General features: G+C 50.0%; 1 protein-coding gene across 5 annotated transcripts in view; it reads right to left on the reverse strand.

Annotated features, from left to right (window-relative positions):
* HSPA12A (heat shock protein family A (Hsp70) member 12A) overlaps nt 1-13,210 on the reverse strand; it is a 160,554-nt gene that overhangs the window by 4,654 nt on the left and 142,690 nt on the right. For 4 of the 5 annotated variants that reach the window (XM_025467352.3, XM_025467353.3, XM_025467354.3 and 1 more), the window contains 5 exons: nt 9,026-9,197; nt 5,116-5,202; nt 4,442-4,546; nt 3,269-3,527; nt 43-146 (listed from right to left, as the gene is read on the reverse strand). In XM_025467352.3, the coding sequence (XP_025323137.1) occupies nt 43-146; nt 3,269-3,527; nt 4,442-4,546; nt 5,116-5,202; nt 9,026-9,197 (727 nt within the window). The remainder of the gene's footprint in view (nt 1-42; nt 147-3,268; nt 3,528-4,441; nt 4,547-5,115; nt 5,203-9,025; nt 9,198-13,210) is intronic. The other variant, XM_025467356.3, reaches the window with a different exon arrangement.

A 13,210-nucleotide genomic window follows, 5' to 3' on the forward strand; every position in this document is an offset into this window, starting at 1 on the left:
GGCTCTGCCCTACTGAGTGGCTGAGCCCTGGCTGATACTTACGGAGATGCTCAATGATGCTGTCAATGGTTGGCTTAAAAAGGGCATTCATGGCATCCGGACTCATCCTCAGCATCCCTTGTGAGGACCACTTCACAAAATCCACACTGTGGGGGTGTGGCATGGAGAGAAACAGGTAGTGAGTGTGTGAACGATACCCAGGCTAATGTGTACAGACATGGGTGCTAGCAGAACAGCTGTCACATCGAAGGGAACAGAAGGGTTTGAAAGTCCCTGGAAATATCCTCAACTGCCAGAACCTGGACCCTTGGACACTCAAAAGCCAAGACACAGCCTCTTCTGTTTCTCTTTGCTTTGTGCTGTGGCCAACCTTCCCTTGGAATGGCAGAAGCCAAAGTCTAGTGCAAAATATAGGGTAAGAATTAAAGGGATCTTTCTGGTTTGAATGTCCACATTTTTTAGTCGAGTGATACTCAGATTTGAGTCCATTAACGAGTCCATTAAATGCTCATATGATGTGTCCACTGTGCTGTGGCCTATGGCTACAAGCCTGTGTGCTCAGGTGCCTTTTCTTTTTTTTTTTTTTTTTTTTGCCTTTTCGTAAGCCCTGTGGGCACCTGTCCCATGACAGTGCCGGCCTAATCCAACTAGGATGCCCCTTTCTCTGTCAAAGGTACAGAACATGCAAAGCAACAGCATGGAACAGAAAGAGCACTAGATGGGGAGTCAGGAGTGCCCGGCTCCAGGATGGTCTCTGCCCCTCAGAACCTGTGGAACTTTTGGGAAAGTTGGGCTGCAATTTCTCTGAGTCCCAGTCTCTTATCTGAAAATCAAAGATAATACAACTTGTCTTACCTCCCTCATTGGGGTTGTTGTGAAGATGAAGTTAAATACCACATTTGTGAAAACACTTTGGAAATGCCAGGGACTATTATTGCAGCCTGTACCCGCTCATTCTCAAGTTCAAAGACCAAACAAATGGCATCTGTCCTTGAAGCAAAGCATGTGCCAGCTGCTTCCTAGCATCACCTTCTAGATGCTTCCAGGTCTCCCTGACCAGGCAGTCTTTCTGTGGCCTCAGCCAAAGGACAATGTGGGATGGTATGGGATGATCCATGGGTTGGCTGTAGCCAGTCCCCCCAGAAGGAATGCTGACAGGCCCCAGACTGTGTGAGCAGGATTTGGGGTTCAGCTGGGAGCAAGCACCTCCATGGGAGGCCAGTGGACAGAGAGACCATGAGCCTAGAGTCTCATAAGAGTCCAGCCAGGACCCTGCTCCAAGGGCAAGAAGACCCAATATCCTATCTCCTTTATTTCCTGCTAAACAGAGCCCGGCTTTTTTTTTTTTTTTTTTTTAATTTTTATTTATTTATGATAGTCACATCAGAGAGAGAGAGAGAGAGAGAGAGAGAGAGGCAGAGACACAGGCAGAGGGAGAAGCAGGCAGGCTCCATGCACCGGGAGCCCGACGTGGGATTCGATCCCAGGTCTCCAGGATCGCGCCCTGGGCCAAAGGCAGGCGCTAAACCGCTGCGCCACCCAGGGATCCCCAGAGCCCGGCTTCTTAGAGAACTGGCCGATTGCAGGTCTGGGATGGGGAGCATACAAGATGAGCCAGGAGCATCTTCTCAAACCAGAAGTCAGACCACAATATCGTATCAATGGGACTCAGGAGCCAATTTGAAGAAGCTCCTCCTGGCCAAGACGGGACATTGTGATGATCAATAAGGATACAACTGCCATGGTTTAAAATACACCAAATATACCTAAATCCATGAAGTCTGAATGGTATCCCCACAAAAGGAAAAAAAGCATTTGTCACTTAGGAGAATGCTAGGAATTCCACAATTTTTTTTTTGTTGTTGTTGTTTTTTAACAAAAAATGTTTAAATGAAAGGAAAGAACCAAGCATTTGTCCTGTCTTCTCTATATGAACTGTACTTCAGTGGGCAACCAAACCACTTAGGAGAAGAGTTTCTCTCTCCAGAAGCATGCTAGCTAACAGATGCAGGAGGAGTGAGAGACGAAGAGGCCACCCATTAGCTTGGTGGGCCTAGGCAACAATGGCTAGCTAGCATCCCAAAAGAAGCAACCAGCAAATAGCATGTGCTCCCTGATGTGATGCAAAGGGAAATACTATCCCCTGCCCCCGCCACGAAGTAGGTTTGCCAAAAACTCAAACTTGCATCTGACCAAATCTCTAGCTCAGTCTGACAATTTATAAAAAATACCAGGGGACCAAACATGTTATGTGGGCATGCAATGAGCGAAAACCCCAGCCTATAGAAGTCTCTATGGGACAATCAGCTTTATCATCTAATAAACTAAAGAAAAAACAGGAGGGTGATCCTATATGTTAAGTGGGACGTAGAGGCATGCCAGAGCATTGCTATGAATAGCCATCTTTTAGATAGTAATGCAAACTGAAAAAAAATAAGACGATAGGAAAAATTTGAATGTTCCCTGGGTATATTTGAAGGATACTGAAGAATTGTTTTAAGTGTGATAGGAATAAGTGTCATGGTTTTGATTTTCAAATTATCTCCCTTAGAGATACACTGTTATATTTATGGATTAGATGATGATCAGATTTGCTTTAAAATGCTTGGGGAAGGGTACATGAGGATTTAGATTGGCCAGGAACTGACAGTTGTTGAAGCTGAATAATGAGATTCATTTGCCCAGTAAATGTTTGAAATTTTCCACTATAAAAAAGATTTTTAGAAACCTATGATTTTTGTCTATTAATTTTGTACTTCAGCTTTAAAATAGCTTCCAAATGTTCATTTTGCAACAAGCTGAACTACAAACACTTGCCTGCAGCCAAGAGACTCAGAGTAGCAGGAAACCCAGGATCCCACAGGATTCATTCAACAAATATTTACTGAGCACCTGCTTTGTCCACACCAGATTCTATTGTAGATACGGAGGATATAGCAGAGGCCAAAACACACAAAATTCCCTGCTTTCATAAAGCTTATAATTATTAGCACATAATAAAAGCTAACACAAAAATAGTACTTTCCAGGTCCAAGGCATTGTGCTAAGTGCCTCACATATGAATTCACTTCATCCTCATGACAACCGTTTGAGGTAGGTGGAACCATCATCTTTGTTTTCTAGATGAAAAACTGAGAAACAGAGAAGTTGAGTCACTTGCCCAAGCACTTACATAGGATTGGAACTCAGAGTCCTCACCCCTTTCTTCCCTCCCATCAACATGAGCCACCCTCTAGAATGGCCTAAGCCCCTGGTGAGTCCAACTCACTTGCTCTTCCTCAAGGCATGCTCCACACTGTGTCCACGGAACTTCTTGTAGTAGTCAATGAAGGAGAAGGGCAGGGTGATGTTCAGTGGGTTAGTTCGGTCCGGAGCAGCTGCCCTTTTACGAGACTCAAATGCAATCATTAAGTCAACCCAGGCTGCAGGACGCTTGATTTTGAATTGTTCGATAAAATCCTCTCCAAATATTTTACACAGAAGTTTTTCAAATTCATAATCTACTCCTAAGGATCCGTAGGGTCCACCTGGGTCAAGAACAAAATGGGAGTCCACCATGTTAAAAACTGCCAGAAACTGAATCCAAACTCTGAGGAACAGCGTACCTGCTGTTCTTCCCTGAAATATGGAGTAGCTCAGCTTAGACCCAGTTAGCAAGCTGACTGTGGCTATAAATTTTTACTAACACATTAAAATCCTTCAGTTCTTCTCCTCCCAGGTGGAGATACTTTCTCCTACAGAATCACCTGTCAACTAGCTGTTTAAAATCCATTACATTCTTTTTTTTTTTTTTTTTTTTAAGGTTTTAAAGTAATCTCTACACCCAACGTGGGGCTTGAACTCACAACCTCAAGATGGAGAGTTGCATGCTGCATGGACTGAGCCAGCCAGGGGCCCCATATCATCACTTTCATTTTAAATAAAATGGATATGTGTAATATGTAGGAGCATCATAGTATTCCCCACCCAAGAAATCCAAGGACAGGGTCTGGAAAAATCAGTAGGCCCACCCAGACCCTGTGATCTGTTCATTACTCAACATCCCACCCTCCACTGAAAGAGAGAGCCTGTTGCTTGCTTTGACAACTTTGATCCAAGACCAGGTGTCCTGAGACCTCCCTAGAAAGCTTAACCATCGCGCTAAATCAAAGGCGACATATGATCAGGTGACAATCTGATCCCTCCAGAACTTTCAGAAAGAAATTCCCTTGGCCAGGATCTAAAACAGACTGGTTTTATGCCAAAACCCCAGTTATGGTGGTTTGTGTTTTAAAGGACATTTAGCTACATTTTGCTAGCTGGTTCCACACAGGCATGTAGCTATCAGTAGATGGGCCTTGAGTCCCCTGCCCTGGGAGCACCGAGGGAAGGAAGTACGAGGGGAAATCTGACACGAGAGAAGCGGCTCAGGAATGAGAAAATCAGCCATGCAGGGACTCACCTGTTGCTTTATACAGTTCTTTAAGGTGACCCTCTGGTAACCGTATCTGATGGACGGTCAGGTCCACCGTGCCACCGCCACTGTCCACAACCACATACTTGTCACCTGGTACAAAGACAGTCATCCTTTACATAAGACCGCCTGTCAGCCCCTTCCTGGGACAAGCTGGAGGGTGAGGACTTGGTATACCCGACTCAACACCCGTGCACACTTCTCATTACCACCGTGATTTTGCTAATTAGCTGCACAGCAAAGTTATTCATGACTGAAGAGAATGCAATAACGTCTGGCCAGGAGTGTCATTAGCATGGATGATAGGGAACCCAGATGAGGGAATCTTTAAGATGAAAGCATTCATGTCACACGCCGCTGCGTACCTGGCACACACAGGCGGATGACTTCCTGCCAAGTTTATAGGGCCGTAAAAATGACCTGCTGTTTAACACAAGACTTACGCCGGAACTGGGGAATTCCCATTCCTACTTGTCTTCTAAAGAGTCTGTCTGTACGGCTTTATAACATGCAAAATTATAGCTCCGGAAGAGCCATCCTGGGGTGAGGGGTCTTTAAAACCAACCTTTTCCAAAAGTGCAAAAGGAACAAACAGGAACATGCATTTTTGCCAGCCACGCAAAACAAATCCAGCAAGGGCAAAGGGCATTCAAGGACGCTACCTTCCTCCAGCTCGGACCAGATTTCTCCTATGACATTCTCCACCAAAAAGGTCCGACTCTGCCGATTACGCCGGATGTGTTCCTTAGCTAGTGGCCGACAGAAAGAAAATGATGGGTAAGAAAGCATGAAAAAGCAGGCTGTCATCTGCAGTCAGTGGAGGCAACAGCACGAGGAGGCCGAGGGACAGAACGTGTAGCAGTACTTGACCAAAATGATTACATAAATACAACATTGGGAAACGCAAAGGCAGACCATTTCCACCAGTCTCAGTCTATTGATTGCATGGCAGCTTGGCCTGCGCCCTGCTGGAAAACCTGCCCTGGAGACGCAGCCCTTCCCCTGGTGACACTTTTTTTGGGGGGAAGGGGTTAATAAATCGACCAAATTCCTGGCTGTGCTGTCCCGGGGAGGAACTTGTCTGCCAAGAAGCTTGCAGTGCACTCGGTTAAATAATTTCATCCCAAGGAACTGTGTCTGATGCAAGGAATGTCGGGTATGTTTTCCTAATCTGGATCCTGGGTAAAGGGGACTGGAGCCATTTCCTGACCCCGGTGAAGCCAATATGCTCTTCAGCCACAAGGTGGCACTTCAGCCACAGGGCGGCCCACCTGAACCCAGCAAAGCCCAGGCCACGGCCACCTGTCTCTAACTCTGGGCAACCACAGGGGCTGGGGCTCTTAGTGGCCGTGATGCATTGTGTTGGGCGACTGCATCTCTTACAGGCCACCTGAAGCCCTGGGAGCCAGACGGGGCCCAACTCAACGTCCTGCTGTACAGAGGAGGAAAGCAGGTCAGACGGGGTTAAGGAGCTTGCAGTTCCCATGACTCTGTCTTAAGATGCAGCTCCAAATCAACCCTTGGACCATGGACCCTCATAACAGTTTAAGGTGAAAAACCAGAACATGAATGTTAAGAGATGAGAAAGGGGCTGTGACAGGGTATCAGGGATCAGAGAGTGTGGCCGAGGTGCGCGATTGGGGCAGATCACTTCACCCCTCTGGGCCTCAGTTTCCACAACCATAAGAGGGGGATAATAACACTTGGCTTGAATTCCTCACAGCCAGAGCAGGGACCGGTTCTTGGGTTTTACCTCAGCACCTGGTGTGACACCCAGCACATAATAGGTGATGATGAAGGCAAAGCACCAAGTATGAGACCCGGTACCCAATAAATGATCACTCCAATGAACAGTTTAGAACAACCCCCAATTGTACAGATAAAGGCTCTGTCCGCTGCCCTGCTGCCCCATCCCACAACGCCAGCCCCCACCAATTTTTTTTAGTCCCTAAACTGGTGCTGCTGACTTTGAATTGCCCTATAAATCCATTTGTTGCTGGTTATCCAGTTAAGGACTCTTGACCCTTAGCCCCATCTAGCAAGGAGCACCATGTTCGCAAAACAATGTCTTCTCTAGGGATTAGAATGGCAAGAGCCACTCAGCTCTAAATTTCTCTGGCATACAGTGGTGAGGCCATCTGGATTAAAAAGTTCCTGCAGGCCCGGGAGGGAACCTCGAACTCAGGGCTTCTGTCCTGTTCCCAGCATTGGCTCCAGGTGAGCTTCTATTGCAGACCTTGCAGTGGGCCTTTGGTTTGCTAAAACAATCTAGATGGCATTCTTTAAAAAAATGATCAAACAAGAGTAATAAAACCTATTCTGAGCTCTGAAAAAAAAAAAAACTATCATATTTTCAGGCAAATTAAGCCCAAGATTGTGAAAAAAATGTATCCTTTACTGATCTCATGAAATCTTTCTGGAGCAAAATAATACAGACAGCAACCCTGTGGTGCTGGGGCAGAGGGCCACTGCCATTCTCTCCAGTACTGTCCACTGGGCATCCATCATAGAGGAGCATCAAAGGGCAGAGAACACCCTGGGGGATGCTTGGGGCCCTAATGCCATCCAGGGCACTCTTGATGAAGTGCCTTGCCACGCCTCCCCAGGCAGCACCCCCTCCTCTGGGGAGACAGGCTGTAAGTGTGAGACAAGGCTGAGATAGAAGCCCTGCTTCACCACCCCTCTTAGGGGTAGTGGCAAACAATTTGAGGATTTCAAAAACCAGAAAGACCTGGGCAGCCCGGGTGGCTCAGCGGTTTAGCACCGCCTTCGGCCTGGGGTGTGATCCTGGAGACCCTGGATCGAGTCCCACATCGGGCTCCCAGCATGGAGCCTGCTTCTCCCTCTGCCTGTGTCTCTGCCTCTCTGTGCCTCTCATGAATAAATAAAATCTTAAAAACAAACAAACAAACAAACAGAAAGACCTTCTGAGCACAAGACAAGAGCAAACTCCACAAGGCACAGGACACAGACACGGAGCAGTGTGGAAGTAGACAGGACATATTAAAGGAAAGGAAGCCCAAAACAGAGCTCTCTGGGAAGGCAAGCACTCAGAAACAGTTTCCCCTTCAAATGTGTTACACTTCAGAGTAGGAAGAATAGCTAAGCTACAATTAGCTAGTTCTGACATGAGTTTTTGTCTATGAACCAGTAAGAACTAGCACATAAGATATGAAACCCAGTCAGTCATGCGTCTCTTTTCCCATTAAAACAATGAAGAAGATTTAAATAAATTTGTTATCCTGAGTGTTTAAAATGTTAAGACATTCGACTGAGTTAAGAGTAAGGCTAGCCCCGGCATGCTTTGATGGAGGCCAAGGCATTGCCAAAAGAAAAAAAAAATTAAAAAGGCTAATCAAGCCCTCGGAGTTGAAGGGCAGCCCATTCGTTGCAGGTGAATCAGGTGTGAGGTGGGAGCACTGAGCCCTGGCAGGCTGGGTTCAAGCGAACAAGAACTTTGCCATTGTCTGGTGGCTGAGGTTCACAGACTCTTCCACCTTGGGTTGAAAATGCAGAGTGGTGGCCTCTGGGGCAGAGTGTCCGGGCAAAGAGGAAGAGGAAAGTTCTGGAGGAGAGGATGCAGGGCCACGTGGGCAGGCATGCACGCCTGTGAAGGTGGCGCCAGGGCCCCAGTGCCTCGGGCAGTGCAGAGACAGGCTTCGGGTGCAGGGACCAAGGAAAAGTTAGAACCGGGCTGCAGGGGGCACAGTGGGCGGCAGTTCTCCAGTTCTCATTAATGCCCTCCTCCTCCTCTGGGGCCTGGGCCTTCCATCCTGGGGGTGGGCATGGGTGATGGGTGGCTTTCTGCCCTGGAGGCCCTCATCTGGGAACAGCATCCACAGCACGCAGATTTAGTGCCTGTGCTCCCTCCCATGGGTGGCTCTGACCCTGACCTCGGCTGTCTGCCAACTCCGGGGCCCTGGCCAGACTCACAGAGCCCGGGATAGAGGGGAAAAGAGTTCTGGGGACGAGACCATGACCATCTTGCACGCAGAGAAATATTGAAGGTAAGAAGTTCCTTAACACCCAGCCCGGCTGCCCCTGGGCGGTGCTTCTGCCCCACGGGTAAATGAGCATCGGCCGGGGCAGGAAGACTCAGCCGCTGTCATCTGCATTTTAAACTCCGCCAGGTTCCCGGTTAAGACACATAATGAGCTCACCACACACACGAAGTGGCCCTGATGAGTGAGTCAGCAGTAAATCAACAATCTTAATGGAGGAATTAATAAGAGGCAAGTGGGGTTAGATGAAGAATCAGTTAATAAATAAGAAAAATGAAGAGCCTAGTAAAATGTAAGGCCAAGAGCTGCCCTTGGGCCACCCTCCCTCCCCATGCCTAAGGCCCACGGGGTGGGCAGGTGATGCCCCCAGGCAACCGCTGCAGAGTATCCCAGGGACCCTGGGGAGGCAGGGGTGGGGGACACGGGGTGGCAAGGACAGAGGGGCTTACAGCTGACCTCTCTGGGAGCATCTTGATTCTTCACTACAAGGGCCTTTAAGTAATCAGGGCCAAGAACCATGCAGGGGCGGGAGGGGGGTGAGCAGGGAGGGGAGAGAGAGAGCAGGAGGTACCCTGTGCAAACCCAGCTCCCACTGTGTCACCGGAGCTGTACCCGTTGACCGCGGCCTTGCTGCTCAGCTCGATCATCTGGTGCAGCCGCAGCTTCCGGCAGTAGATGGAGGCCGCCTCGGGCTCCAAGGCGATGATGAGCTGCTCGGCGTTCTCAGGGGAGGCCAGGCCTGCCTGGAAGACAGAGGCAGAGGCTGGGACCCAGGCCTCCGGGGGCAGGAGCACTCTGAGGACACTCAGGCCCTCAAGGGAGGGACTCTGTGCTCTGCCCGCCTGGGAGATTCCCTCACAGACCCCTGCGGGGCTTACACTCAGGGGTGACGGGGCGCTGGGCCCCATGCTGGGGACCCAAACACCGTGGAGTGGCCAAGGAAGATGTACGAGTGCCTTTGGGAAATGCAGGGCTCTCTGGACCCTGGGGCCTCTTTCATGTGGGACTTGCTTGGCCCAGAACTGAGAAGCATGAAGGGGGAGATGCCCACAGACTCTGAAAACTGTCAGAGGATGGAAGGTACATGGTTTGATTCTGGTTACAATGGGCCAAATGGTCGAAGAGCAGCCTCCAGTCTTTGGTGGCCCAGGAAACAGGTGGGCCTTCGCTGGCCCTGTCTCTGGGAGAAAGCCCTCCTGGAATCTCACATAGTCTCACGCTTTCTAGAATATGGGTCAACCGGCAGCTGGCAGTTATTTTATTCAAAGCCTTTATCCCTTTAATAGCAGCAATGCTTCTGCTCTGTGACATCTGGCTTGTTCCAGTCACAGCCCCTCACACGAGGCTCTGGGACCACCCTTCTGAGGGCTCTCAGAGACACAAGCCTGGCGTGGCCTCTGACAGGTCTCTGCTCACCTCCTGGGCCTGGCTGAAGCACGAGGCCTCAAGGGCACATTGAAGCCGTTCAAGCCCAAGAGCTTCCTGGTTGCCAGCATGACAGGACAGAAAAGCTCTTTCCTTCACTCCTGTGTTTGATTCATTGCTGTTCCCTAGGGAACGTTGGGATGTGGCCCTCATGCCACACCCACTCCGGAGAAGACACCAGTTCCACCCCGAGGCCCATAAGAGTTAGTGAACTCATCTTGAGATCAGGGGTGGAAGGTCTGCCTAAGGTCACATGTGCAAGTGACCTCTCACCAGGAAGAGCTGGCCTAGAGTCACAGATAGAAGGGGCTTCGAAGATTCCATCATTGGAGAGGGAGGGGAGGGGGTTCAAGTTAGAATATTATAGATGCAAAGGTGCTTTTTGGCCTTTTGTCCAACTCCTTCCCTTTATGCAGAAAGAAACCAAGGCTCAGAGAGGCAAGATGACCCACCGTCCTGAGTTTCTCGGGACAGGGACTCTCAGTGCTGAATCCTGGACAGTCTTGGGCTCAGGTGTATCCAACCTGTATGTGGCAGAGCAAGCCTGGGCCCTGTGTCGAGGCCTGCAGACCAGCCCTTTAATGGGTCCTTAGTTTCCTGCTCTGGGTAACTCCAGGAACCTGTGTGGGACCCAGGCCTTTGGACTTTGGGCAAAACTCCCGGGGTGTCTCTAATGATCCTCCTTCCACTGGTTTAAGGGTACGATCTCTTTACCCACTTACTTGGGGAGAGCACGAGATGGTGCCCGGCCTCTATTGGCATGCAGTAGTTCTCCTTAATAGCTATGCCCCACATGAACCAGTAACTGTGTCTTAATGAGAAGCCACATGCAGGCAGGTGATTTAAATCCCCTCCCTCACCAATACCAAATGCTCACCAGTGGTAGAAGCCCTTCTGGAAGACCAACTTTATAAAACCTATACCATCTACAGAATAACTGCCTCCTTATGGTTTTGTGCCCTCAGCCGTTAGCCAACCACGTGGGCACCCATCAGTTTGGTCCCCGGGTTGAAGAGGGCCTGTGTGCCCATCAACAGGCCGCAGATTTCCCACTGCTCCCTACTCAAGGAACTAAAGTCCCCCTCTGCCAGCCTCCCAAAGGGTCCCATTAGACAGCCTTAGCACCAAGACAGCTGAAGGCTATGGCGCCCCATGACAAAGAATAAGAGTTAGAGACCTAAGCATCACCAGGAAAGCTGAGTCCTCCAAATCTCAACCCGAAGGATTCCAGAAGAAATCCAAAATAAAACCACGGGGAGCCCCCTTCTAAAGGACCACTTTGGAAGACTGACTTTTTTTTCCAGATTATGGGTTTGTAAAGTCAAGGACCTCCTAGATTAGAAGCTAACAGGTTTCCAGCTTACCACAAAATGGCATGAGGAAGAAGGACAAACTAGCTACAAAGAAACAACTAGGCCAAATGTTTAAGATGCTCTTCCAAAGTTCAGAACGAAATATAGCCTGGGAGAAAGGGGTGAGGAGAGCAGGGCACCGGGGCCTCGCCCAGGGGCGGCATGAAGGAGGACAGGCTCACTACCGCCACGTGTCCCACTAGGATGTCCACACACCAGGCAGTCACCACGTGGCCAGGAAGAGCAACAGCGGGCCTGGCCCTGGCAGTGGGGCAGGAGGGGAAAACAAGAAAAAGTAAATGCTTTCACTCCTCTCCACACCTCCCCTGAAACTGTGAGCAGCCGCTCTGATTTAGATGTGAAGTATCGGGGAGCCTGGGTGGCTCAGTAGTCTGACTCTTGGTTTGGACTCAGGTCATGATCGCAGGGTCATGAGTTTGAGCCCCGTATCAGGCTCTGTGCTCAGCAGAGAGTCTCCTTGAGATTTTCTCTCTCCTTCTCCCTCTGCTCCTCTCCTGGCTATTTTTCTCTTTCTCTCTCTCTCTCAAATACATAAATAAATCTTCAAAAAAAATAGATGTGAAGTATTTATACAGAAAACCAAATCAAGAAGTCGAGAGAAGCAAAGAGCATTGAGTACAGTTATACCACTTCAGGTGCCTGCGTGTCCCTGGTATGGGACTTACACAATCCAGGTTCCCCCTGGAATGCACCCACATTCCGAAGACATGAAAGACACACAGTCTGCCCCAAACAGCATGGCTGCGCCCCTCAGGGGAGGCCTTTCATCTGTCCCTCCCCAGCTGGGTTGGCCTCAGCCCTGCAGCAAAAGCTTTGCCCCATTTCCACAGAGGTAGAAATCTCCCCATGGTACCCAAGAGAGGATGCAGATGGGGAGCGGAGGTGCAGAGGACCTCAGACCAGGGGGGGAGGAAAAGGTAAGATCAGAGAGAGGCCCAGGACAAAGTAACCACACTCCTTTGCTCGAACATGCCCCATCCTGCTCCCCAGAGAGAGTGAGGGACCCTGTCCCAACAGCAACTTTGATGGGGACTATGATGGAGAGCTGGCTTCCTTCTTCCCAGAAGGGGTCCCAGAGCCTGCTTGTGGACATCAAGAAAGAGAGGAAATGCAAAAGAATCTGCCAGACTCTCAAAAACTCAGATGCCCTGATCTCTCTAGGCAGGAGGACCCAGTGCCTGGAAGGGTAGGCTTTCTTTCTCCATCAACGCTTGCGGTCATTTTCAGCAGAAGCCTCAGCCTGGGTCAACCAGAGCAGGGGACCTGGCTGCTTTGGCTGTTCTGCCTCTGAAGCTGGTACCTCGTAGTCGCTGGTCCACATGAGCTCTGCCTCCACGGGGCCCTGGCCGAGCACTCGGCCTACGCTGTCTCCAACTACACATCATGCAGACACGCCAAGCCTCTCCCGTAAGAGGCTACACTTTCTAAGGGCAGCTACGCTTTCTCAGGTCTTCTCGTCCCACAGCACAAGGTGGGTGCTCAGGGGATAGCTGCTGAATGAATGAACCCACCATCCCTCCCAGCCAGCCTTTATTCTGCATTTCCTGGCCCTCGTCTCTAAAACAGTGAATGAAAAAAAAAAAAAAAGAAAAAAAAATACACTGAATGAGAGCCTTCTGCTGACATGACCTGGGGATTCAACAAACAGAAAGTGTCTGAGCCAAGGCCGCACTATCCCATCTGACTCCTCCATGAATCCAGGGCAGCAGGAGCACCACCACAGTCTCCCTTAGGGCACCGCTATCTGGTCATGAGCCCCACTTGGGAGGAGCAGACGTGTGAGAAGACCGCAGTGGAGGGGGCCTGGAGCCTGGGGATGTGGGCATTCACACCGGCTACTCTGCCCCCCAGCCCTGCTGTCACCCAGGAAAGCTGGCCAGGGACTGTGTGCGTAGCTGTGGAGGATGGCCAGACCGACCAAGTGCTCCCGGCCCACGGCCAGCCGCACAGGGCTACAG

Source organism: Canis lupus, chromosome 28 (assembly GCF_003254725.2).
Source record: "Canis lupus dingo isolate Sandy chromosome 28, ASM325472v2, whole genome shotgun sequence".
NCBI classification, from domain to species: Eukaryota; Metazoa; Chordata; class Mammalia; order Carnivora; family Canidae; genus Canis; species Canis lupus.